At 36.0% G+C, this 26680-nt stretch overlaps 2 protein-coding genes across 2 annotated transcripts; one reads left to right on the top strand and one right to left on the bottom strand.

Moving 5' to 3' along the window:
• Positions 1-6133: 6133 nt before the first annotated feature.
• On the bottom strand, positions 6134-7093 carry Olfr1160 (olfactory receptor 1160). Its single transcript, NM_146649.2, has one exon. The coding sequence runs from the start codon at positions 7091-7093 to the stop codon at positions 6134-6136; it is 960 nt and encodes a 319-aa protein (NP_666860.2).
• Positions 7094-25018: 17925 nt separating this feature from the next.
• Positions 25019-26030, top strand: Olfr1161 (olfactory receptor 1161). The gene has a single exon (NM_146848.2). It carries the CDS (start codon positions 25041-25043, stop codon positions 26004-26006), a length of 966 nt encoding a protein of 321 aa, NP_667059.2. The 5' UTR covers positions 25019-25040; the 3' UTR covers positions 26007-26030.
• The last annotated feature ends 650 nt before the right edge of the window (positions 26031-26680 follow it).

Below are 26680 nucleotides of genomic sequence, written 5' to 3' on the forward strand. Positions count from 1 at the left end.
AAAACATATTTTGAAGAAATTTTCTAACAGTTTTCTACATTGCTTTGCCAGAATTTTTATAAGCTGTCTGCTAAATTACCAGATTCCCAATGAGAGAACATTTGGAAAGTGAGGAGATATGTCTTCAAACAATATAGGACAGCAATTCTGCTAAGTACAGTGGCTTCCCATTTGTACTCATCTTTCAAGTGTTGTTAAGTATAAATGTAAAGGTGCAATGACCCTTTCTAGTTTAGTACTCAAATGTGCGTATATGAATGTCATGGAGCTTCTATCAGTATGTCTGCTTTTGGTATGCAAATTTTGTTAATGAAAATATTATTAATTATTCTAGACTTAAATACAGTATTTATTCCATATATACTATAAAATATGAATGTTTGAATAGTTAATTTTATTATCACTTACTAAAATGCAAATTTATATGCACATCATTACTATAGAGTAATTAGAAATATAATGATTTACTGATGGCTTCTGATTAAAATATTCTCTTTCAAGTGTTTCTACAATTAACAAATGAAATAGTTCAATCTCAAATAGTTTTAGCAAGAAAATTCCATTGCTCATTATATTATAATTTATGTTTAGCTTCATGAGTTGTTCACTTACATATTAAACAATAACAAGTCTTCTATTTCTCAAAGAAAGATGCATTATTAAAACATAAATAAATGGTTACTAAATAAATAATACAGATAAAAAGGAACAAAGAAAGGAACTAACATAACTGAGATGAATCTTTCTATTCTCGTCAGAGCCACAGGAAGTATGTACATGATGTTTTACTTTCACTCGGAGACTACTGGAACTAATGTATGATACATTTCTGCCTTGGATATGCTCTTTTATTCACTAATGGTTAATTAAATTACTTGATGATCATTTCCCCATGAGATAATACAGCAACTTCAACAAAAGTTGAAATCATAAGTTTTTATATGTACTGCATGGCTTAATTAGATTAGTGGCATATATTCATGCTTCAAGTCAAATAAAAGTTACAAGGCATCATAATTCTTTTGAACAAACACAGAAATATACATGTTTTCAAAATTATCAATATTGTAATTTTTGAGAATCAGAATAATACATAGAAAATACAATACATAAACTCCATTAAATACAACTTTTTACTAGATGTTTTCTTTATTTATATTGCAAATTTTATCCCCTTTTCTCATTTCCACATTGACACTCCCCATCCCATCCCCCCTACCCCTGCTTACTAACTCACCCACTTCAAATTCCCTGTCCTGGCATTCCTCTACACTGGGGCATCTAGCTTTTACAAGACCAAGGATCTCTCCTCTCATAAATCCAACGTTTATATTAAGATATTGAAGTAGGCATGTATTATTTGTAGCCAAACAATATGCTTATTCTTTATTGTTCTTTTATTTCGGTACTCCAGTAACAAGGACAGGTATTCAGTTTAAGGTATTGAAGGATAGTTATATATCAATGTTATCAACAAAGTCATCAGTGCTACAATATTCAGATAGTGGTTGTCACTGGACACTGGTAAACACAATATAGTGTAATTTAGAGATAAAAATAGAGAACTAATTAGAATTTCATTTGAAGGTTCAGGTTTAAACGAGAATTTGATGTATACCCAAGTCTACTCATTTTCCCATGCTTCTATTTCAGTCATAAATATTTTCAAATAAATCCACAGAATGCAGTTTCCAATCCCTACACTCATGAAGTTAATGCTTAGAATCTAATCAGATTATAGTAATTTTGCTCATCATCATATACAACATTGATTTCTTTCTACTTAGTTCATACCCACTTCACCTATAAATACAAATTCATATAATGCTCAAAATAGTCTTTAACTGTTGTAAGAGAAAAAAAACAATCTAATACATAGAAATAGCACATTTAATTATACACAGTTCAGTGCTATCCTAGTTTGCTTATGTTATAAAAACTTCCATATGGAGTCACGCACTATCTTGGGCACAAACTTGGTGGATGGTCCCAAGATCCCCAGAGGACGCTCCATGCTGCAGGTACCCTTGCACACCCAGGATCTTAAGATCACTAGTGAGTGGAACACAACATCTGTTCCAAAACAACCTGGAGGTTCTTGTGCCAGCAGGATCAGGGGACAAATGAAACCCAACCAACCAGCAAATGGGGTTCTTTCTTTGCACCAGCTCCATGCCATCTTGGGTGTGAACCCCATGGACGGTCCCAAGGTCCCCAGAGGACTCTCCACACCGCAGGTGCCCTAGCACACTCAGTATCTTAGGATCACTGAAGAGAGTTAGCCTCCAGAGAGGGCTCTGACCCCAGGACTCAGGTGAGGGTGCCATCATGTATCCAAAGTCTCTAAGAGACCAGTCTGTGCAGGAGAGCACGTGGGCTGCAGAAGCAACAGAGCTTTTTGGCCTTCCTCTTCACCCAGGAAGTGGATCTGAGCTCCAGACTTCTGTGTACTTCCCTGCAAGAGGAGAGCTGGCTGCAGAGAGTGCTCTAACCACTGGGACTCAGGAGGGAGTTGAACTCCCAGGAGTGCTAACAGAGGCTAAAGAATCACAGAAGGAGCAAGCTTCAGCCAGAGACAGCTAGAACATCTAACACAAGAGATTACCAGATGGCAAAATGCAAACATAAGAATCTTACTAACAGAAACCAAGACCACTGGGCATCATCAGAACCCAGTATGTCCACCACAGTGTGTCCTGGATACTCCAACACACCAGAAAAAACAAGATTCAGATTTAAAATCATATCTCATGATGCTGGTAGAAGATTTTAAGAAGGGCATTAATAACTCAGTTGAAGAAATACAGGAGAACACTGCTAAACAGGTAGTAGTCCTTAAAGAGGACGCACAAAAATCCCTCAAAGAATTACAGGAAAACACAAACAGATGATGGAATTAAACAAAACCATCCAAGATCTAAAAAAATGGAAGTAGAAACAATAAAGAAAACCCAAAGGGAGACAACTCTGGAGATAGAAATCCTAGGAAAGAAATCAGGAACCATAGAAGTGAGCATCAGCAACAGAATACAAGAAATGGAAGAGAGAATCTCAGGTGCAGAAGATTCCATAGAAAACATGAACATGACAATCAAATAAAATGTAAAATGCAAAAGATCATAACCCAAAACATCCAGGAAATCCAGGACACGATGAGAAGATCAAATTTAAAAATAATAGGTATAGATGAGAATGAAGATTTTCACCTTAAAGGGCCAGTAAATATCTTCGAAAAAATTATAGAAGAAAACTTCCCTAAACCTAACCCAAAGAAAGAGATGACAAGGAACTTTCTCTTTTAAATATATGTAAGTCTGGTTTGGCCACAGTGACACAGAGAATGACTTTTGTGGTAGTCTTCTTGTGAAAGAAACTCACTAGCTGTCCTTCCAATAACACTCAACCTTTACAATTCACAACACAAAAGCTAAATAACAATATAATTTTAATTTAGGTCAAAATTTTAATATCTCTTATTAGTTCTGTGACTCTTTAAAACAGGGACTAAAATGAAAAGTAATGACAATGTGAAGTCCAGTGTTTATTTGGATGGAGAGTTCTATAATTTGTAAGTCTCTTTATTGTCACTTGGGAATCACCCTACCAGTGTGAAATTCCACAGGCTGAACCATATGGCTATAATTTCTGAATGATTAATTTGGAAGAGTCTGTGATCAGGCATGGCTTTGGTCAAAATCATGGTGATTCAGTCAAGTTCTGAACCCTTAAGAAACCAGAGATCCTTCCATGAAGACATCAATAGTCTATACATATTTTCAGGCTTCCAGTATTTGTACTTTTAGTTTTATATGTATTTCAATTAAATTACATATGGTAAAAGAACTTGTTCCTTAAGACAGATATGGGTTCAAATCTGTATCTTATTTACAAAACAGCTTGTAGCTATATTAAATTCACATGGATATCAACTCTTAGTTAATGTAAACATTATAGACTATCATATGTAATATTATTCAAGAGAGTGTCTACTGCTATATCAAACCATATATGAAGGATGAAGTCCTTAGTGTTTAAAGAAAAGATGGTAATATTCACATCATCATGGTCATGAAGCACAGATCTGTCCCAAACCCTGTTCTCTCAAAATCCATCTATCTAGTTTGTCATAACCAACCTAAAACTGCTAGCTTCAGGCCCCAAATGAAAATCTGTACAGCATCTAACTATGAAGCCAGGTTTGCTTTTTCTACTTTTAGTCCTGGGTAAGAGCTATGCATATGATTTCATTGGTGATCCATGCAATCCATCTAATTTCCCTGCTAAGGCTTTAACTACAATGTTATCTAAATCTCAGACTCTACATCCCAAAGCATACTTGAGTAATGAAGACTAAAGCACTATGTTTTATACTAGCCTATATAATCCTTGCCTAAGGGGCAGGTTGGAATGCCACATTGACCTATAAAGAATCATGATCTATCATGTGGTTCAAAGAATATTTACTCTTGTCTTTTCAAGCTGAAATATTTAATGCATTCAATATCAAGGTGCCAACATCTCTTCACTTTTTAAAGTCCGTGTTTCCCAGGTCTCTATTATATTAAGGATGTATTGGGAAATTATTCCTTATAAAATATTACCTACTTCAGTGAACAGAAACCTTATGGTATAGAATCAAAACTTACCAAACATTTTTAGTATTATATTTTTCCAATTAATTTATCCTCTCTATTTAATCTCATATTTGGCTTATTTCTTTTTAGCTATTCCTGCAAAACACTTAGTATTTGTCCCTAAAAACGGCCAAATAAGACATCCCTACTCTTTTTTTCCAGTTCTTCTCTGTATCCTAATTAGCACAAATGCTTCTGATAGTTTAACCACCATATTTAGAGTTAAAGTGTTTAAAGACCCCCCTGATCATTAAAAACATATATTTTAACAAAAATGAAGTTATACAACATACATAAATATTCATACAATCTGTACATTATTATTTAAAAAAGAAACATGTTCGGTTATATCTTACTAAGTATACCTGTATTGATAGGCCCATTCATAGGAATTAAGTCAAATCACTACAAGGGGAAAATTTACAGTTTTGAATATAAAAATTATACAAAGTAAACTTAATAGCAACCAATAGCAAACTAATATTTATTTTTAAAAAACACTCAGTTTGTATACTAAGGCAGACACTGTGATCAATATCATGGGATTGGTTGATGAATAGGAATGAATAACTTTGGAAGTAAAAGACAACACAGCACATAACTAGCAAGATAAAAAGGATGGACAAGATGGATAATCAAAAAATAAGTAAATACAATTTCTTACATCCACCATCCAGTTGAAACTTAAAACGCAAATTGTCTATTGTAATTAAATATGTGCTTACAAAAAATGTTAATATTTGAAGAATTAAAAGTATGTTCTAAAAGCCTGGCATGGTGGTGAACACCTTTAATCCCAGCACTCCGGATACAGAGGCAGGCAGATTTCTGAGTTTGAGGCCAGCCTGGTCTACAAAGTGAGTTCCAGGACAGCCAGGGCTACACAGAGAAACCCTGTCTCAAAAAAACAATAAACCAAAAAAAAAAAAAGTTTGTTCTATATGAACAAATAAGCTACAATGAATTTATTTTACTTGTAATTCAAAAGAAAAGGAGAAAATATATGAATCAACTTTTTTTTTACTAAGAATATTATAATGCAACAACCACCCTGCTACACTTCATGGTCACATACTTTGAGTGAAAAATACGAAAAACACAAAGATTAATATATTGTAAAGTGTGGTGGATCTGGGAAGAGTTGGCAGAGTGAGTTAATCTGATATAACCATATTATAATATATTTTCAAAGGAATAAAAAAAGGAGATTTATCTGCTAGTGAGAATAGTGGAGAAAAGATATCATGAAAGATGATTTAATTAAGTGAAAAGATAATCTCACATGAAATACATACTAAATAGAGCAAATTTTTAAAAAAAGTGATAGCCAGAAATAACAGGGAAAATACCAGTTTCAATATTAGACACTGCAATTTCTTTCATGATGGATCCTCATTATACATACAATTGGGGAAATAAAATATTCAACTGATTCTTAAAAATTTTACACGGAACAACTAAAGAAATTTGCTAATGCTGTAAAGCCCATCGTTAAATAGCTAAGTAAACAATTTTTTGCTAATAATTTTTCTAAAGGCAAATTTGACATCTTTGTTTCTGAGACTATATATCAAGGGATTAAGCATGGGTATAATCAATGTATAGAACACAGAGGTCATTTTGTCAATATTCATTGAATGTCCTGTACTAGGACGCAAATAAATGAAAATCAGGGTGCCATGATAGATGGTGATTACGGCCAGGTGAGAAGCACAAGTAGAGAACCCTTTCTTCCTTCCTTCTGCAGAACCTATTTTACAAATGGCCACTATAATATACATATAGGAGAGGAGAACAGTAAGAAGAGAGAGAGCTTCCACCAAACTTGCAAACACCACCAATATTATGTCATGTGTGTAGGTATCAAAGCAGGACAGAGAGAAGAGTGGAGAGACATCACAAAAGAAATGGTTAATTACTTTGGAGCAGAATGACAACTGGAAAGTATTAGTTGTATGGATTATTGAACTCATAGTTCCACCCAAGAATGCTCCAAATGCCAACTGAATACAGACTCTCTTGGACATAATTACAGTATAAAGCAGGGGGTTACAGATTGCAATGTACCTGTCATAAGCCATTGCAGCCAAAAGGAAAGATTCTGTATCAACCAGAGAGCAGAAAAAATACAACTGTGTAGCACAGCCATTGTAAGAAATCACCTTCTTGTCAGAAATCAGATCCACAAGTAATTTGGGGGCAATGACAGAAGAGTAACATGCATCTATGAAGGATAACATACAGAGGAAAAAGTACATGGGAATGTGTAAATTAGGACTGACTGTGATCAATAAGATCATGCCAATATTCCCCATCAGAGTAATGGAGTAGATGGAGAAAAACACAGCAAACAGGAGACTCTGGAGCTCTGGATGATCACTAAATCCCAGGAGATAGAATTCAGTCTTCACAGTGCTGTTCTCCACACTCATTATTTGTAGAAATTTTGGTTTCTGCATCCCAGGTATAATAATAATGGAATAAACACATAGATAAATTAAAAATTCAACAGAAAAGTGATTTATAATCTACCTCATTCTAATAGAATAAGAAAAATAGCATATTAATAAATTTTCAATATTCGTGACAAATTGGAATGTATAATGTCTTCTTAAAGTTTTCATGCTTCATATTCACCATCACATTGTTGTGCTCTGAATATAGATGACAGTTTATTTTAAATTTCTTTGGCTCTCTATAAATGTTGTCAAATGTTACCCAATGTATATTTTTATATCTGTAAATAAGTTTGTCAGTTTCCTGTATTTTGCCTCATCAAGTGCTATAATAGATAAAATTATCTCAGTTCCAGAAAAATCTGCATCAACAAATGGGTAGAAGGACTACTTTTCATTTTAAGATGTGGTTTCCAGGTGAGGAGCAAGGGTGGTCTTCACAGTCATTCAACTATCATTAATAACACAATATAAAAATAAAACAAAATAAAGAGTAGGAATGATTATTCTGTGAGTATAAGTTCTGTTCCTCAGAAGCTAAGGAAATGTTCAAGAAGACAAACATCGACCATGTCTAAGGATTAGCTATAATCTGAGAATGATGGAATGGGACCAATATGGCATTACCTAATTATTCAGAGTTCCAAACACTAAATGTCACACTTCTTTCACTAATTTTCTGTGAATGTTATGATCTCTCCTACAGGTTTAATACACGATTTTGCTTACAGGTAATGATCTCATTAAGTTAAAGAGAAATCAGTGTATTTTACAATATATATGTATATACAAATTGCTATCTAAATCTTCCCTTCTTTGTTTCTTCATGCCTTTATTGGTGTTGTTGTTTTGAGGCTGTGTCTCATTATGTAGACTTGGTTGGCCTGGCACTCCCTAAATGATCAAGCTGACCTCACCTCTAACTCACAGAGTTCAACCTACATCAGCCTCCTAAGCACTAGGTCAAAGGTACATTCCATCATGCCTGGCTCTGTTTATTTTTAGTTAATAGTTAATACCTTACTAAGAAAGATTCATATTCAGATGTTTCAAGGTCTAGTAATATGGATTAATGTCTTAAAAGTAGCACACTTTGAGGGTACTTGGATTTAGTTAGTTTTTCTTTATTTTTTTTTAAATTTATTTATCTTTTTGACTCACCAAGAGGATGAAATAAATGGTTGGCTGTAGACATGGTCAAAGTCAATTAACAGCTTTCTAGATGGTGATTGTTAGAACTGAACCACTGTAGTCCCACCCAGTGTCAACATCTGAGGATTGTGATAAGAATACTTACCAGATGACTACCCTTCTCTCATTCACCTCCTTCTTCACTGTTGTGAGCCAGAGTTTATTTTTGAACAGAAAGTATGTTTAACACTTAAAAGAAAAATATAAATCCATGATAGCATTTCTCATTTTCCATTTTTGACACACCTGTGTTCTTCAAGGAAAGTATACCTCCCTTAAAAAGTTACCCTTCAAGGAAAAGCAGGACATTTTAAGGTTTGCTTTTAGGACTTTAATCTCACATGAGCTTCTAGGAATACAGGCAGTAGTATTCAAATCCCCATGGCGAAATAAGTGAGCAATTAAACAGTTTCACGAAGGAATTCATTAAGCAAAATATGGAATGATGCAACAAATGGAAAGTCTTGGAAATGCTTCAAAGATAATCACTTTGACTTTCCAAATTTTAGACTATATAAAATTTACTAGAATTTATTAACCCCTGATTTAGGTAACCAGAACAGTTTTTCAAATGGCACTGAGAACTTTATGTGTAAAAAGAATAGTAGGATGAATTTAAATAGCATATTTATTGATATATAAAAATATAACAATAAATATAATTGCAATAATTAAAATGAGTATAGTTCAATTCTTTATAATTAGAAATTTAAGATAAAACTGTTGAAAGAAAACAAATTATCATTGGAATATATTTATATCTACACTGAACTGAAATTTTAACTACTTAAGGTAACATTATTTTCCAAGGACTTCATTCAGTAAACATTCATACTTTGTGAATATTTTGTTTCAGTTCCTTTTCTTGTTAGAAAACAAAGAATAGGAGAATAATTTTATCTGGAATGTAGGAAGGGCATCAAGTATGGACCTGTGACAGATAGAAAAGCAGCATCAGAGAAAGTAAAATACTATGGTTCATGATGTGTATATCATGGTACTTTAGTTTACCAATGTGTCCTTCTAATCACATTTAGTAAATGTGAACTAAAAGGAAGGAATATTTTACAAAAGTAATATAGATATTCAAGTTCACTTCTGTGGGTCAAAAATGAAAGAAGACTTCTTGGTCTTCATAATGTCTGTGAGTTGTATCTTTTGTATTCTGAGATTTTGTCTAATATCCATGCATCAATGAGTATAAACCATGTGTGTTCTTTTGTTATTTGGTTTCCTCATTCAGGGTTATATTTTCTAGTTCCATCCATTTTCCTGTAAATTTCATGAAGTCACTCTTTTTAATAGCTAAGTAGTACTCCATTGTGAAAATGTACCACATTTTCTGTATAGATTCCTCTGTTGAAGAACATCTAGGATCTTTCCAGCTTCTGGGTATTATAAATAAGATTGCTACGAACATAGCTGAGCATGTGTCCTTGTTATATGTTGGAGCATCTTTTGGGTAGATGCCCAGTAGTGGTAAAGCTGAGTCCTCAGGTAGAACTGTTTCCAATTTTCTGAGGAACTGTTATTCAGATGTGAATGCTTGCAGCCAACCATCAGAGTGAGCACAGAAACCCCAATGGAGGAGTTAAGGGAAGAACTGGAGGAGATGAATAGGTTTTCAACCCCTTAAGAAGAACAACAATATCAACCAACCATACCCCTCAGAGCTCTGAGGGACTAAGCCAACAACAAAAAGGAGTACACATGGAGGGACCCATGACTCCAGCGGCATATGTAGCAGTGGATTGACTAATCTGTCATCAATGCTAGGGGAGCCCCTTTGTCCTGTGGATGCTCTTGACCCAGAGTAGTGGAACGCTAGGGTTCTGAATTAGGAGGGAGTATGTGGGTGGGTTTGTGAGCACCGGCATAGAAACAGAGGGGATGGTAGAAGGGATAGGGGATTTAACTTGGAAGGAGGAAAATAGACACGCAAGAAATAAAATAACCAGTAACAAGAATATATTACACTTCAAATAGAGAGCAAAAATAAAACAAAGTAAAATATAATAAAAAAGAACCCTCATACCAAATCTGAGTAAGCAAGTCAGCAGTAGAAGTCTCAAGAAAAGGAACAAGTACCCTAGACACATTCAGGAGTCCAGTAAAAGTGCTGAGATCAAAGTTATTATGCATATCCTGGCAACCTAGTGAGAACCTATGTAGGCCCTGTGCATTATGCTTAAGTCGCAGTGATTCATGTATATTTTGATCACTTGTTTAATAGGGTCTTGTTCTTCTACTGTCCTCCATAGTCTCTGTTCCCTCTATCACTTCTGCCTCATTTCCAAGAGATTCCCTGAGCTCTGAGTCAATGGATTAAATGGAGACATCTCTTTAAGTTTTGTATGTTCCATGATCTCTCTGTTTGTAATGTCTTACTGGGGGTCCGTAAAATAAACTATTAACCTCATGTACTGGTTTTCTTAGAGGCTTACTGCCTGTTTGCTAACCTAGGCTTAGTCCTGAAAATTTCTGGCCTCTATACTTCATAATGAAGGCCTACAATGTTTTAATTCTATGAGAGTTCCTACTGAAGAAGCTCACACTTAGTTTTTCTTTCTGAACTCTGGCTGGCTAGTCCAATTCATCTGTTCTGGCTCAAACTCATCCCCAAGCTGACTGACTTTATCTGTCTTCCCACTGAATTGCTCTGCTTAGCCTCACACTCATGTTGGCCATCTGTTCTAATCCCTTGGATCCTTCTCATTCTCTAGCTCCTTATCTTTCCTGTGTCTAGCCAATTCTTTCTGCAACTTGTCTCTATAAAACTGATCTGATAAAACCTGCCTCTGAATTCCATGAACCAAACAACCATAAACTCCACTGCATTTCATAGCCTCTCATTTTTCTGAATCAACTGAAGTGATTGACTAGGACTAGGTGATATACATGTCTCCGTCTCTTGAGGGTGGGATTAAAGTCATGTGCCACCACTCCTGGCCCTAAACATTTTTTTTTTTTTACCTGAAATTTGTTCTGGCAAAGAACTTTGAAATCAGATATCTGCACCTATTCCTGTTAGATTAAAGGTGTGTGTGTGTATGTGTTTGTGTATGTGAGTCTGTGTGTGTGTGTGTGTGTGTGTGTGTGTGTGTGTTTCAGCTTGAAGCTGGATCACACAGACCTAGAATGTCTTTGGATTAATAAACCATGTTAATAAACATGTTGCTAGATTAAATTTCATCTACAAGAATCTCTTTATGTGAACACATCTGTTGGAGAAGGATGCCTCTCCTATAATGGCTGAATAAGGCACCAATCCATATTGTATAGGAGAATGTCTTTAGGAGATATTTTAAACACTACTTTCAGTATCTGTTCTGACAGTATATTCAGAACAAAAATTTATCTCAAAATCCAAAAATGGGATGTTTATAGCCCATAATGTGCTGCTTCAAAGACTGGTGGGCTTGTACTCTCTGGTTTGTAGGGATTATAATTTTTACTTACTATATTGAGAAAGAGCAAATTACTGGCGATTCTTTGTTATGAAAGAACTATTTATCAATGATGCCATCTTATACTATCCGATTTTTGTGGGTTAGGGTCTCAAGGTATGAAGATAATAATTGTAATTCATGCATTAACAAGCTTGTCAATCATGCTGCAAAAGAATAGGGGTGGACTAAAAAACATTACATATGTTAAAACTCACGCAGAATCTTGTCTACAGCAAAATTCCTTCAGAATTAATTTGAAATTAAAGTACACTACTGTACTGTAGTTCTACCATACCAGAGCATTTCACACTGACTTCTAGAAAACTTAAGGAACTAGTGTTTTTTCTTATCTTTCCTATCCTTCCTTCCCTCCTACTCCCTCTTTCTCCACCCCTCCCACCTACAATCCCTCCTTTATTACTTCCTTCACTTCTTTCCTTCTTCCTTCCTTCTGCCCTTTCTCTTCTCTTCTCTTCTCTTCTCTTCTCTTCTCTTCTCTTCTCTTCTCTTCTCTTCTCTTCTATTCTCTTCTCTTCTCTCCCTCTCTCTCTCTCTCTCTCTCTTAAAACAGGGCTTGCATTAAACTTAGAAATCCACCTAACTCTGCCTCCCAATTGTTGGGATTAAAGGTATGTGATACCACCACCCAGCTGATAAGCTGTGTTTTAAAGATTCCTTTCTTTACTTCTTTTAGAGAGGCATGAATAATTTTACTCTCTTAGGTGGAAATTAAGATTTAGTTTTAGAGTTACAATGTATTTTAACAACCTGAACAGTTGAATTTAGGTGAAATTTGTCTAGAAGCACAGATAACCTAAGTCATTTCAGATTAATTAAGCCAAAATTGCTCTTAGTTTGAGGTAGCAAAAATTATTACATATAATGGACAATATTCTAATGGACATGTTTTATTCCTGGCCCCACCTTGCTTATACGTCAACAATTATATGGAAGCGTAACAGGCAGTAGAATGGATTTTATCTCTGTCAGGGAGATCAATTTCAACTCTGTTTTACAGACAGACATAGGAGAATCTGAGCAAGTGGGGTTTAGTTTAACCATCCAAGCTCTGGTTTGATTTTGGTGTGTTAATAACATTCATTGACCCTATTTTACTTATTTATGTAGCTTTTTCAATATAGATCCCTGGATTTCAATGTTACTAAGGACAAATGTTTATGAATTTTAATTATTCATTTAAAATTAATTATTTCACACAGGTATACAATGATTACATAGTATATACTGTAAAATATAATGTTTTATATATGTAAAATTATGAGGAGACTAATTAAAGGTAACATATACATGCATCTCTCTACTTACTCGTTATTTGTTGTGAGAATTCTTAAAATCTACCTCTTATCTATTTCAAGAATACACCATTATAGTACTGACTATAATTCCCTATATCTTGGGCACTAAGACCAATAATTAATAAATGGTACCTCTTGAAACTAAAAAGCTTCTGCTATGCTATAAACACCACCAATAGAGCATAACAATAACCTACAGAATAGGAAAAGATCTTCCCCAACTCTGCACTTGATATAGGACTAATATCCAATATATATGAAGAGTTCAAGAACTTGGACACCAGTAAACCAAATAACCCAAATAAAAATGGGATGCATGGCTACACAGAGAATTCTCAGCAGAAGAATCTCTAATGGTCATAAAAAACTTAATGACATGATCAATGCCCTTAGTCATGAGAAAAAATGTACATCAAAACAGCTCTGAGATTATACCGTACACCCATCAGAACGGCTAAGATCGAACCTCAAGTAACAGCTCAAGATGGAGAGGATGCGGAGCAGAGGGCATACTCTTCCATTTTTGGTGGGAATGCACTGGTCCAACTTCTCTGGTAATCAGTTTGACAGTTTCTTAGAAATCTGGGAATAGTTCTACCCCAAGACTCAGCTGTACCACTTCTGGGAATATACCTAAATGATGTTCTACCATGCCCCAAGGACATTTGTTCACCTATGTTCATAGAAGCTTAACTTGTAATAGCCAGAAACTAGAAACAACCCAGATGTTCCTCACCTAAAGAATAGATAAAGAAAAATATGACTCATTTACTACTCAGCTATTAAAATCAAAGACATCATTCATTTTGCAGGCAAATGTATGGAACTATAATGCATTGTCCTAAATGAGGTAAACCAAACCCAAAATGACATGCACAGTATATACTCACTTATAAGGGGATGTTAGCTGTAAAGTGCAGGATAATCATGCTAGAAGACACAGACCCCCTAAAAAAGGAATATAACAAGGAAGAGCCCAGGGAGAATGCTTGAATGTTACTCAGAAAGGGAAATAAAATAGACATAGGATATAGATGAATGGAGAAAACTGGATGAAAGAGAGTACAGGGATTGAAATTTTGTAGACATAATCAACTGTAGAAAGAGCCAGAGAAAGAAATCAAAAAGTAACAGCTTGCAGATAGAGGACATCTCTAGTATTTGCCAAAGATGTGGGATTGGGGAGGAACCAGGGAGTGTATGGGGGTACTTCTAGCTGAGACTCCTAGCAGTAGAGAATATGGACCCTGAAGTGGCCATCACTTGTATCCAGGCAGAATTCGCAGTAAAGGGATGAGGACACAAATACACCCTCAAAAAACTGTCTACCAAAAAAGTATCCTGCTAACAATATGTGCAAGGACAAAGATGGAGTACTTTCTGACGGAATGGTAAACCAAGGACTGGACCAACCCTAGATCCATACCATGGAAAGTACCAATCCCTGACATTATTATTACTACTCCTTTATGCTTGGAGATAGGAGCCTAGCACAACTGTCCTCTGAGAACTCCATCAAGCAGACAATGGAAACAAATACACAGGCCCACAGCTAATCATTAGATAAGGTCTTGTGGAAGGATTGGGACACAAAGTTGACAGAAAATTCATAAGAAGACCCATAGAGTCAATTCAACTAGTGCTTGGAGTATCCTAGAGACTGAACCACTAACAAAATTGTAAGCAGGGTATCAATCTAGCCCTTCCCCAATATATGTGGCAGAAATATATCTTAGTCATCATATGTTTCCCACAAGAACTCTAGCAGCGGCTATCCTAGAATCTGTTTCCTGCTTGTGTATCTCATTCCCCTAACAGAACTACCTTGAGTAGCCAAAGTGGGAGAGTCCTGCTGTAATTTTATGTGCCAAGGTATCATTCAGAACAATTTTCCAAGCAAATGGTCTGAAGAAACAAGCTGGACTAGCCATTCTAATATCGAATAAAATCGACTTCCAACCCAAAGTCATCAAAAAAGACAAGGAGGGACACTTCATATTCATCAAAGGTAAAATCCTCCAAGAGGAACTCTCAAGCCTGAATATCTATGCTCCAAATGCAAGGGCAGCAACATTCATTAAAGACACATTAGTAAAGCTCAAAACACACATTGCACCTCACACAATAATAGTGGGAGACTTCAACACACCACGTTCATCAATGGACAGATCATAGAAACAGAAACTAAAAAGGGACACAGTGAACCTAACAGAAGTTATGAAACAAATGGACTTAACAGATATCTACAGAACATTTTTTTCCATTTTTTATTAGGTATTTAGCTCATTTACATTTCCAATGCTATACCAAAATTCCCCCATACCCACCCACCCCCACTCCCCTACCCACTACCGACTAGGCCATCTTTTGATACATATGCAGCTAGAGTCAAGAGCTCCGGGGAACTGGTTACTTCATAATGTTGTTCCACCTATAGGGTTGCAGATCCCTTTAGCTCCTTGGGTACTTTCTCTAGCTCCTCCATTGGGAGCCCTGTTATCCATCCATTAGCTGACTGTGAGCATCCACTTCTGTGTCTGCTAGGCCCCGGCATAGTCTCAAAAGAGACAGCTACATCTGGGTCCTTTCGATAAAATCTTGCTAGTGTATGCAATGGTATCAGCGTTTGGATGCTGATTATGGGGTGGATCCCTGGATATGGCAGTCTCTACATGGTCCATCCTTTCATCTCAGCTCCAAACTTTGTCTCTGTAACTCCTTCCATGGGTGTTTTGTTCCCACTTCTAAGGAGGGCCATAGTGTCCACACTTCAGTCTTCATTTTTCTTGAGTTTCATGTGTTTAGCAAATTGTATCTTATATCTTGGGTATCCTAGGTTTTGGGCTAATATCCACTTATCAGTGAGTACATATTGTGTGAGTTCCTTTGTGAATGTGTTACCTCACTCAGGATGATGCCCTCCAGGTCCATCCATTTGGCTAGGAATTTCATAAATTCATTCTTTTTAATAGCTGAGTAGTACTCCATTGTGTAGATGTACCACATTTTCTGTGTCTATTCCTCTGTTGAGGGGCATCTAGGTTCTTTCCAGCTTCTGGCTATTATAAATAAGGCTGCTATGAACATAGTGGAGCATGTGTCCTTCTTACCAGTTGGGGCATCTTCTGGATATATGCCCAGGAGAGATATTGCTGGATCCTCCGGTAGTACTATGTCCAATTTTCTGAGGAACCGCCAGAATGATTTCCAGAGTGGTTGTACAAGCCTGCAATCCCACCAACAATGGAGGAGTGTTCCTCTTTCTCCACATCCACGCCAGCTTCTGCTGTCACCTGAATTTTTGATCTTAGCCATTCTGACTGGTGTGAGGTGGAATCTCAGGGTTGTTTTGATTTGCATTTCCCTGATGATTAAGGATGTTGAACATTTTTACAGGTGCTTCTCTGCCATTCGGTATTCCTCAGGTGAGAATTCTTTGTTCAGTTCTGAGCCCCATTTTTTAATGGGGTTATTCGATTTTCTGAAGTCCACCTTCTTGAGTTCTTTATATATGTTGGATATTAGTCCCCTATCTGATTTAGGATAGGTAAAGATCCTTTCCCAATCTGTTGGTGGTCTTTTTGTCTTATTGACGGTGTTTTTTGCCTTGCAGAAACTTTGTAGTTTCATTAGGTCCCATTTGTCAATTCTTGATCTTACAGCACAAGCCATTGCTGTTCTGTTCAGGAATTTTCCCCCTGTGCCCATATCTTCAAGGCTTTTCCCCACTTTCTCCTCTATAAGTTTCAGGGTCTCTGGTTTTATGTGAAGTTCCTTGATCCACTTAGATTTGACCTTAGTACAAGGAGATAAGTATGGATCGATTCGCATTCTTCTACATGATAACAACCAGTTGTGCCAGCACCAATTGTTGAAAATGCTGTCTTTCTTCCACTGGATGGTTTTAGCTCCCTTGTCAAAGATCAAGTGACCATAGGTGTGTGGGTTCATTTCTGGGTCTTCAATTCTGTTCCATTGGTCTACTTGTCTGTCTCTATACCAGTACCATGCAGTTTTTATCACAATTGCTCTGTAGTAAAGCTTTAGGCCAGGCATGGTGATTCCACCAGAGGTTCTTTTATCCTTGAGAAGACTTTTTGCTATCCTAGGTTTTCTGTTATTCCAGATGAATTTGCAAATTTCTCCTTCTAATTCGTTGAAGAATTGAGTTGGAATTTTGATGGGGATTGCATTGAATCTGTAGATTGCTTTTGGCAAGATAGCCATTTTTACAATGTTGATCCTGTCAATCCATGAGCATTGGAGATCTTTCCATCTTCTGAGATCTTCTTTAATTTCTTTTTTCAGAGACTTGAAGTTTTTATCATACAGATCTTTCACTTCCTTAGTTAGAGTCACGCCGAGATATTTTATATTATTTGTGACTATTGAGAAGGGTGTTGTTTTCCTAATTTCTTTCTCAGCCTGTTTATTCTTTGTGTACAGAAAGGCCATTGACTTGTTTGAGTTAATTTTATATCCAGCTACTTCATTGAAGCTGTTTATCAGGCTTAGGAGTTCTCAGGTGGAATTTTTAGGGTCACTTATATATACTATCATATCATCTTCAAAAAGTGATATTTTGACTTCCTCTTTTCCAATTTGTATCCCCTTGATCTCCTTTTGTTGTCAAATTGCTCTGGCTAATACTTCAAGTACTATGTTGAAAAGGTAGGGAGAAAGTGGGCAGCCTTGTCTAGTCCCTGATTTTAGTGGGATTGCTTCCAGCTTCTCTCCATTTACTTTGATGTTGGCTACTGGTTTGCTGTAGATTGCTTTTATCATGTTTAGGTATGGGCCTTGGGCTTCCAAACGCTGAAACCACTGCATACACTAGCAAGATTTTGATGGAAGGACCCAAATATAGCTTTCTCTTGTGAGACTAGGCAGGGGCCTAGCAAACACATAAGTAGATGCTCACAGTCAGCTATTGGATGGATCACAGGGCCCCCAATGGAGGAGCTAGAGAATGTATCCAAGGAGTTAAAGGGATCTGCAACGCTGTAGGTGCAACAACATTATGAACTAACCAGTACCCTGGAGCTCTTGACTCTAGCTACATATGTATCAAAAGATGGCCTAGTTGGCCATCACTAGAAAGAGAGGCACATGGACACACAAACTATATATGCCCCAGTACAGGGGAACGCCAGGGCAAAAAACAAATGAGAATGGGTGGATAGGGGAGTGGGGGGTAGGGTATGGGGGACTTGTGGGATAGCATTGGAAATGTCATTGAGGAAAATACCTAACAAAACAAAAAGAGGTCTGCTTGTTCTCAGAGGATACGGGGAGAGGAAAGAAGAAGAAGTTAAAGAAAACAAAAAAGGCTTGTACAATATGTTCTTTATAAAAATTATTTTCCATCAAATGTTGAGTTTTGTCCTTAACTTGGTTTTTTGTACTCTGATGTTTCATTCTACACATTTTAGGTTTGTTTTGCTTTTGATATTTTAATTCCATCACTCACATCATTTAATAATTTAAAATATACTAATTTGATATAAAATATATTTGACAATTTTTAATTTTATTTCTGTTTTTATATCCTCTATATGGGTATGTATTATTTTTATGTCAATGTATTATATGAGAGTGTTTAATCTTTTATTTGAATACAGCTCATTCATGAGATTTTCTTTATCACCATATGTTTATGAAATTTCTGAAAAAAAATCCTGCTTTTTTCTTTTTTAAAATTTTTATGGGCATAAATATTGATGATATATAGCTCTTCATACCTAGGTCCTGGTTAGAGAGACCTGGTCTCCCAGGAGTTCTGACACACCTATGAGCACAGGTAGGACCACCACTTTTCCTCAAATTCCTGGCCCAAGAAGGATGAGCCCAGAGCTATCAGGGCATGGGAACCAAAGAACAACTGGTAAAGCATCCTTCCATTTTCCATCTGTGTCTGGGAGCTGACCCTGTGCCTTACCTCTCTATACCCAAAATCCTCCTGGAGAGAACTTATCTCCTACAAATGCCAACACAAATGTTTACAGGAAGGACAAGCCACAGTCACAGACATCAAGACTAGCTAAAACCAGAGATAACCAGATGGCTAGAGGCAAGGGCAAGAACACCCCACTCTCATCAATGACCAGAATGTGGAAACAAAAATTAAACAGAGACACAGTGAAACTAACAGAAGTTATTAACAAAATGGTTTAACAGATATTTATAGGACATGCCATCCTAAAACAAAAGAATATACCTTCTCCTCAGCACCTGATGGTACCTTCTCCAAAACTGACCATATAATTGGTCACAAACCATGCTTCAACAGATACAAGAAGATTGAAATAACCCTATGCATCCTATCACATCACCACAAACTAAGGCTGATCTTCAATAACAACAAAAACAACAGAAGGCCCACATGCACCTGGAAATTGAACGACAGGCAACTCAAAATATTTGGTCACCTGGGGATTCATCCCATAAATAACTGCAAATAAATTAGGGAAATAACACCCTTCACAATAGTCATAAACAATATTAAATACTTTGGTATGACTCTAACCAAACAAGGGAAAGAGCTCTGTATTATAAGAACCTCAAGTCTCTCCAGAAAGAAATTGAAGACCACATAAGATGGAAAGATCGTCCATGCACATGGATTGGTAGGATTGATATAGTAAAAATGACGATCTTGCCAAAAGCAATCTACAGATTCATTGAAATCCCCATCAAAATTCCAACTCAATTCTCCATAGAGTTATAAAGAGAAATTCTCAAATTCATGTGGAATAACAAAAAACAGGATAGCAAAAACTTTTCGCAATAAAAGAACATCTGGGGAAATCATCATCTCAGACCTCAAGCTTTACTACAGAGCAATAGTGATAAAAATTGCAAAGTTTTGGTACAGTGACAGGCAGGTAGATCAATGGAATAGAATTTAAGATGCAAAATGAACCCACACACTTATGGACACTTGATCTTTGACAAGGAAGCTAAAATCGAGAGGAACAAAGACAGGATTTTCAACAAATGGTGCTGGTTCAACTGGTGTTCAACATGTAGAAGAATGCAAATTAATTAATTCTTATCTCCCTTTACAAAGCTCAAGTCCAAGTGGGTCAAATGCCTCCCCATAAACCCAGATACAGTGAATCTAATAGAAAAGAAAGTGGGGAAAAGCCTCGAATACATAGGAGACATTTCCAGAACAGAACAACAATGGCTTATGCACTAGGTCAAGAATAGAAAAGCAGGGCCTCATAAAATTGCAAACCTTCTATAAAGCAAATGGCACAGTCAATAGGGCAAAAATGGAAACCAACAGATTGGGGGAAAGATCTTTACCAACCCTTCATCTGATATATGGTTAATGTCCAATGTATACAAATAACTCAGAAGTTAGACTCCAGAGAACCAAGTAACCCTATGCAAAATGTGGAACAGAGGTAAACAGAGAATTCTCAATTGAGAAATCTCAAATTGCCAAGAAGCACCTAAAGAAATATTCAACATCCTTAGTAATCAGGGAAATGCAAATCAAAACGACCCTGAGATTCCACCTGAATCCAGTTAGAATGGCTAATATCAAATTTCAGGTGACAGCACATGCTGGTGAGGATGTGGAGAAAAAGAAACACTCCTCTTTTTCTGGTGGGACTGCAAGCTGGTACCACCACACTGAAAATCAGCCTGGTGGTTCCTCAGAAAATTGGACATAGTAGTACGTGAGGACCCAGCTATACCACTCTTGGGTATATACCCAGAACATGCTCCAACATGTAATAAGGACACATGCTCCATTATGTTCATAATATCCGGAAGCTGGAAACAACCCAGATGTCTCTCAAGAGAAAAAATGGATACAGAACACTACTCAGCTATTAAAAAATGATTTCATTAAATAAACAGGAAAATTGATGGATCTGGAAAATATCATCCTGTGTCGGGTAACTCACTCACGAAATAGCACACAGGGTATATACTCACTGATATCTAGATATTAGACAAAGTGCTTTGAATGCCTACAATACAACTCATGGACCACATGAAGCTCAAGAATAAGGAAGACCAAAGAGTGGATGCTTCAGTCCTACTTAGAAGGTGGAACAAATTAATCAGGAGAAGTAATGGGTTGGAGGAACTTGCAAGCAAGAGAAGAAGGGAAGGGGAAAAAGAGGGGAAAGAATTAGTTTTTGGAGGAGACGCAGGAGATTTGCTGAGGGTCAGGAATTTGAACAGAGATGTGTAGCAATGGGGGATGGGGAACTGGGAGGTAGCAACCAGAAAGTTCCAGACACCAGGAATCAAAAACCTCCCAGGACCCCACGGGGATGACATTAGCTGAAATACCCCACACATGGGAAGGAGAACCTTTAGAGACCATATCCATAGGTTAGGCATGATCCTCTGGTTGAGGGGTGGGGCCTCCCAACCATCTTCAAAATGTTAACCCAGAATTGTTCCTGTCTAAAAGAAATGCAGAGACAAAGAGTGGAGAAGAGATTGAAGGAAAGGCTATCCAGAGACTGCCCTACCTGGAATCCATCCCAAATGCAGACACCAAACCCAGACACTATTGAGATGCCAAGAAGTACTTGTTTGACAGGAGCCTGATACAGTTGTTTCCTGAGAGGCTCGGCCAGATCCTGACCAATACAGATGTGGATGCTTGCAGCCAACTATTAGACTGAGCACAAGGACCTCAATGTAAGAGTTAGGGGAAGGGCTGAGGACCTGAAGGGGACTTATCTGGCATTAATGGGAGTGGAGGCCCTTGGTCCTGTGAAGGCTTGATGTCCCAGTGTAGAGGAATGTTCGGGAGGTGAAGCAGTAGATAAGGTGGGTTGGGGAGCATTCTCATAGAAGCAGGGTAAGGGGGATGGGATAGGGGTTTGCAGAGAGGAAACCCGCAAAGAAGATAACATTTGAAATGTAAATAAAATATCCAATTTGAAAAAAAAATGATGCTATGATTCCATTGTTATCTTGGGACTTACATTTCCTTCCTAGGTTTCATATTGTGTGTTCAATGTACCTGTGGAATAAGGAACATTCGCTTATAGTCATTTAATATTTGTAAACATCTGAAAACTTAGTTTGGTTTATATTACTTTTCATATCAGAAAGAATTATTTATACACTTCTGATATGAAATACAAATAATAGAAACATGACAGAAAATGTGGAGAATACTCTATAAAGAAGGTAGTAAGAAGAAAATGCATAATTAACAAATAATGAGCTAAGAAGTTTTCCTTCTTGAGTCTAAAAGATATTTTCATAAGAGATGACGAGCTGACATTTATTGTGAAGGATGTGGCTCAAAAAGGCTTTTCTTTTCCTTAAGCATTTTTTTTAGCATTTTGTATTAATTTTATGCATTGTATATAAAAAAGAATTCTATAGTTGCTATACACATAAAGAAACTAAAATAAGTGTTTGAAAAGTAAGAATTCACCTACATTTTGTATACATTTATGATTTGTCAAAAATTAGATCCCATGATGAATAAATTTTCAAAACATATAACTGCATACACCTGGTTATTTATTTATTTGTAAAATGTGAAGTCTACTGTTTTCAGTTACATGGATAGAATGGACGATATTATAGTGAAACATCTGGGTACTAATGGAAAGGGCTCCATGTTACTAGAGCTTGTCTAGGCTGAAGGGAGACAAGTTTGGAGAACAAATGTTCCCTGAAGACAGACATGGAGTTTGATAGGAGAATTAACTATTAATGCTAACTAGTATAGTAGGGTCATTATGGATAGCATCAGCTAACTACTGTATTTCATATTTCCTACAGAGTCTTGTATATTTTCAGTACTAGAAAGACAAGGCTCTCAGTTTTATTCTCATCATTTACCTTTTCCTTCACTCTATGCTGTGAGTACTGAATGACATTCAATACTTCATGAAACATACCATTTAAGGCACACTTAAATATCTGTGATTTTAAAATATTACATCAGCTAAAAAGAATTAATTGTAATTGTTTATATAAGGTCTCAAAAGATCAGCACGATTTAGTCTCCAGGGTTTGTGTCTCCAAGGCTGGAGTCATAAATACAAAAATGTGTATATCATTCTCACCTACAAAGATTCCACCTTGACCCACAAAAGGTTTGTTTCAAGGACAAAATAAAAGTATATATTAGTGTACATCAGAAAAATAAGTTGGGTTGAAGGTAAGTTCACTTATTTTCATACATTGTATCACTGAGCAAAATTCAATACTCTCACATTTTGATATAAAATATATCCCTATGTGAGAGAGATCCTCTAATATCTTATCTCAATGTTTTATCTTGATACTGTAATCCACTATATCTCTGTTATTCTTATCCGATATTTTAAACTTTCTACTTTGCTCCATAAATGAAAATAATTTACAAACAATTATATTAATATCTCAACAAAAGAGATTAATGGGAATGTGCAATTGAGAAATTAAAGAAGATCTTTTAATCTAAGTATCAGGAGACTATCTGTATGTCAGATACTAAATGTATCTGTATTTCAACATTACTGGACTGATTCTTGTATAAAAATACATATTCTTTGTTTGTCTGTATATGTGTCTTTGCATGTGTGTGTGTTTCTTTGTGTATCTGAATGTCTGTGTGTCGGGGTTTCATGCACTTTGTCTCATTGTCACTGTCTCTCAGTGTCTTTATGTCTCTGATTCATTCTATCCCTGCCTCTATCACTTGTGTGTATGTGTTTACGAGTGTACATATTCACATGTGTGTAGAAGCCACAGGATTACTCCAGAAATGTTTCTTAGATACAATACACCTTGGAATCAAAGATCATAAGGCTATGATGACTAGCCTACAAGTCACACAGATCTACCTATGTTCATCTCTCAGTTGCAGCTTAGATATTTAAACCTAGCTAATTAGAATGACAATTATATTAATATCTCAACCAAAGAGATTAATGGGAATGTGCAATTGAGAAATTAAAGAAGATCTTTTAATCTAAGTATCAGGAGACTATCTGTATGTCAGATACTAAATGTATCTGTATTTCAACATTACTGGACTGATTCTTGTATAAAAATGTAGGGTAATTATGGATAGCATCAGCTAACTACTGTATTTCATATTTCCTACAGAGTCTTGTATATTTTCAGTACTAGAAAGACAAGGCTCTCAGTTTTATTCTCACCATTTACCTTTTCCTTCACTCTATGCTGTGAGTACTGAATGACATTCAATACTTCATGAAACATACCATTTAAGGCACACTTAAAATATCTGTGATTTTAAAATATTACATCAGCTAAAAGTAATTAATTGTAATTGTTTATATAAGGTCTCAAAAGATCAACACAATTTAGTCTCCAGGGTTTGTGTCTGCACAAAGGGTTTAGTCTGACAAGGTCTGCAGACCCATTTGGAAAGTACTCTGCTGTCTGATCTGCCTTCTCTACTCCAGAAAGTATAATATGCTTTTATTCTATTCTATGTTTGTGTTCCTTAGGCAATATAGAAAATTAATGAATATATTTCCTATAAAAGTCACTAAGACTATTTTCAAACAGTTCCTTTCTTGTGTCAGATATGCACATATTTAGATCCAATATGGAATAACAAATATATACATATCAATTTATATATGTGTGACTATATGTTATAAATTAAGTTTACAAGGAAGAAATAATGTATTATATAGGCTAATCATTTATGAGTATGTACAATGAAAAAGATAGACTTTTATTAAAGGTATAAAAGTAACTGGAGATGAAGATGATATAATTCCATGTTCTTGAAATTATAAACACCAAAACTTACAATCTAGCATAAATTTAACTCAGTAATTGTATTACATTTAATAAGCTGTAAAAATGGTTTTGAATTTTTATAATGTGTGATCTTCGTTTCTCTGACACACCAAAATCCAGATGAGCAAAGAGTAGTTTGCTTTCTAATCTAAGAACTATAACAAATTCCTATTTCCCTCATTCTCTTCTTTATTAACTTGTAGAATAAACTACATATTCTGGAGAAGACAAGCCATGTTACTGACATATGGAAATAACAGTGGGGCCATGTTCATCCTATTGAGCTTCTCAGATTACCCAGAAATAGAGATGCCTCTCTTCTTGGTGTTTCTCGCCATCTACAGCATCACTGTGGTAGGAAATATTGGCATGATAGTCATAATAAGAATTAATCCCAAACTGCACACTCCCATGTACTTCTTCCTCAGCCACCTCTCCTTTGTGGATTTCTGCTATTCCTCTGTCATTGCTCCCAAGATGCTGGTGAATCTTTTTATAAAAGACAGAGCCATCTCATTTTTAGAATGTATAGTACAATATTTTTTCTTTGCTATCTTTGTGGTAACTGAAACCATTTTATTAGTGGTTATGGCCTATGACAGATTTGTGGCCATCTGCAGACCACTGCTTTACACAGTAGCCATGTCTCAGAAACTCTGCATCAGTCTAGTGGTGGGATCATATGCATGGGGACTCATATGTTCCTTGACAATGACATGCTCTATTATCCAGTTATCTTTTGTTGGTATCAACACAATTGATCATTTCTTTTGTGAGTTCTCCTCACTTCTGGTTCTTTCATGCTCTGATACTCATGTTAATCAAATACTTCTCTTCTCACTTTCTACTGTGAATGCTCTTAGTACTCTACTCATCATCCTTCTGTCATATATGTTTATCCTTGTCACCATACTCAAGATGCAATCATCCAGGGGCCGCCAAAAGGCTTTCTATACGTGTGCTTCACACCTGACTACCATCACTATCTTCTATGGTACTATCCTGTTTCTCTACTCTGTACCCAACTCAAAGAACTCCCAGCTCACATTCAAAGTGGCCTCTTTGTTTTATACCCTGGTGATCCCCATGCTAAACCCTTTGATTTACAGTCTGAGGAATAAAGATGTGAAGGACACAATCAGACAAATCATGAAGATTAAATTTATAGCTCTCCCCCATTTATCCTCTAAAGTACGTTGATCCTTGCATAAGTACAGGGGTTTTAAAGAATTTTAATTATAAGATCATATTAACATTAATTATTTCTTAACTGAACAGAAATAACCTCATTTTAAAGAAAATTCCATGGTCTCTGTATCAATTTTCATTAATCAATTAGCAATCACAAATTATTTGTATTCTATCTCCAAAATTAAAATAGCATTATAGTTTACAATCTCATTATAATATTTAAGTATAACTATCAGCAAGGTTACTTTATATTACATAATAGCATTTCTACCATACCCCTTCTTTATGACACCCCAAGGAGCCAAGATTTTTGAAGGACTTATGATAATTTCATATATATTTTAAATAAACAGGTTTTCATTATATATGCATTAGTAAAGTAGTGCAATTCTTTTTGGAATTAACTGTGTGATCAAATCCCTTTTCTATTGTATGTATCTCTGTTTTACTGATGTTACACAATTTTATATGAGAGATCACATATGAACCTACAGTGACTGTGATAGCTTCCACAAGACCTGGGCAAGTTCCAGATAGACCAAATCCCAGCATGATGGAAAAAAATGTAGAAACGTAAGTCCACCATTAACTATATATTGAACTAATTGTTATTTGATAGCTTCTAGGAAAGGAATAATCAGATTCTTCTTAATAATGTGGCTCCCTGCTATTCTTACCACAGA

The sequence above is a fragment of the Mus musculus genome, chromosome 2, assembly GCF_000001635.26.
Source record: "Mus musculus strain C57BL/6J chromosome 2, GRCm38.p6 C57BL/6J".
Taxonomy (NCBI): domain Eukaryota; kingdom Metazoa; phylum Chordata; class Mammalia; order Rodentia; family Muridae; genus Mus; species Mus musculus.

Excerpts from the sequence above, each read along its gene's own strand:
- Olfr1160 (NM_146649.2), bottom strand. The coding sequence starts at position 7,093 with ATGCAGAAACCAAAATTTCTACAAATAATGAGTGTGGAGAACAGCACT.
- Olfr1161 (NM_146848.2), top strand. The coding sequence starts at position 25,041 with ATGTTACTGACATATGGAAATAACAGTGGGGCCATGTTCATCCTATTG.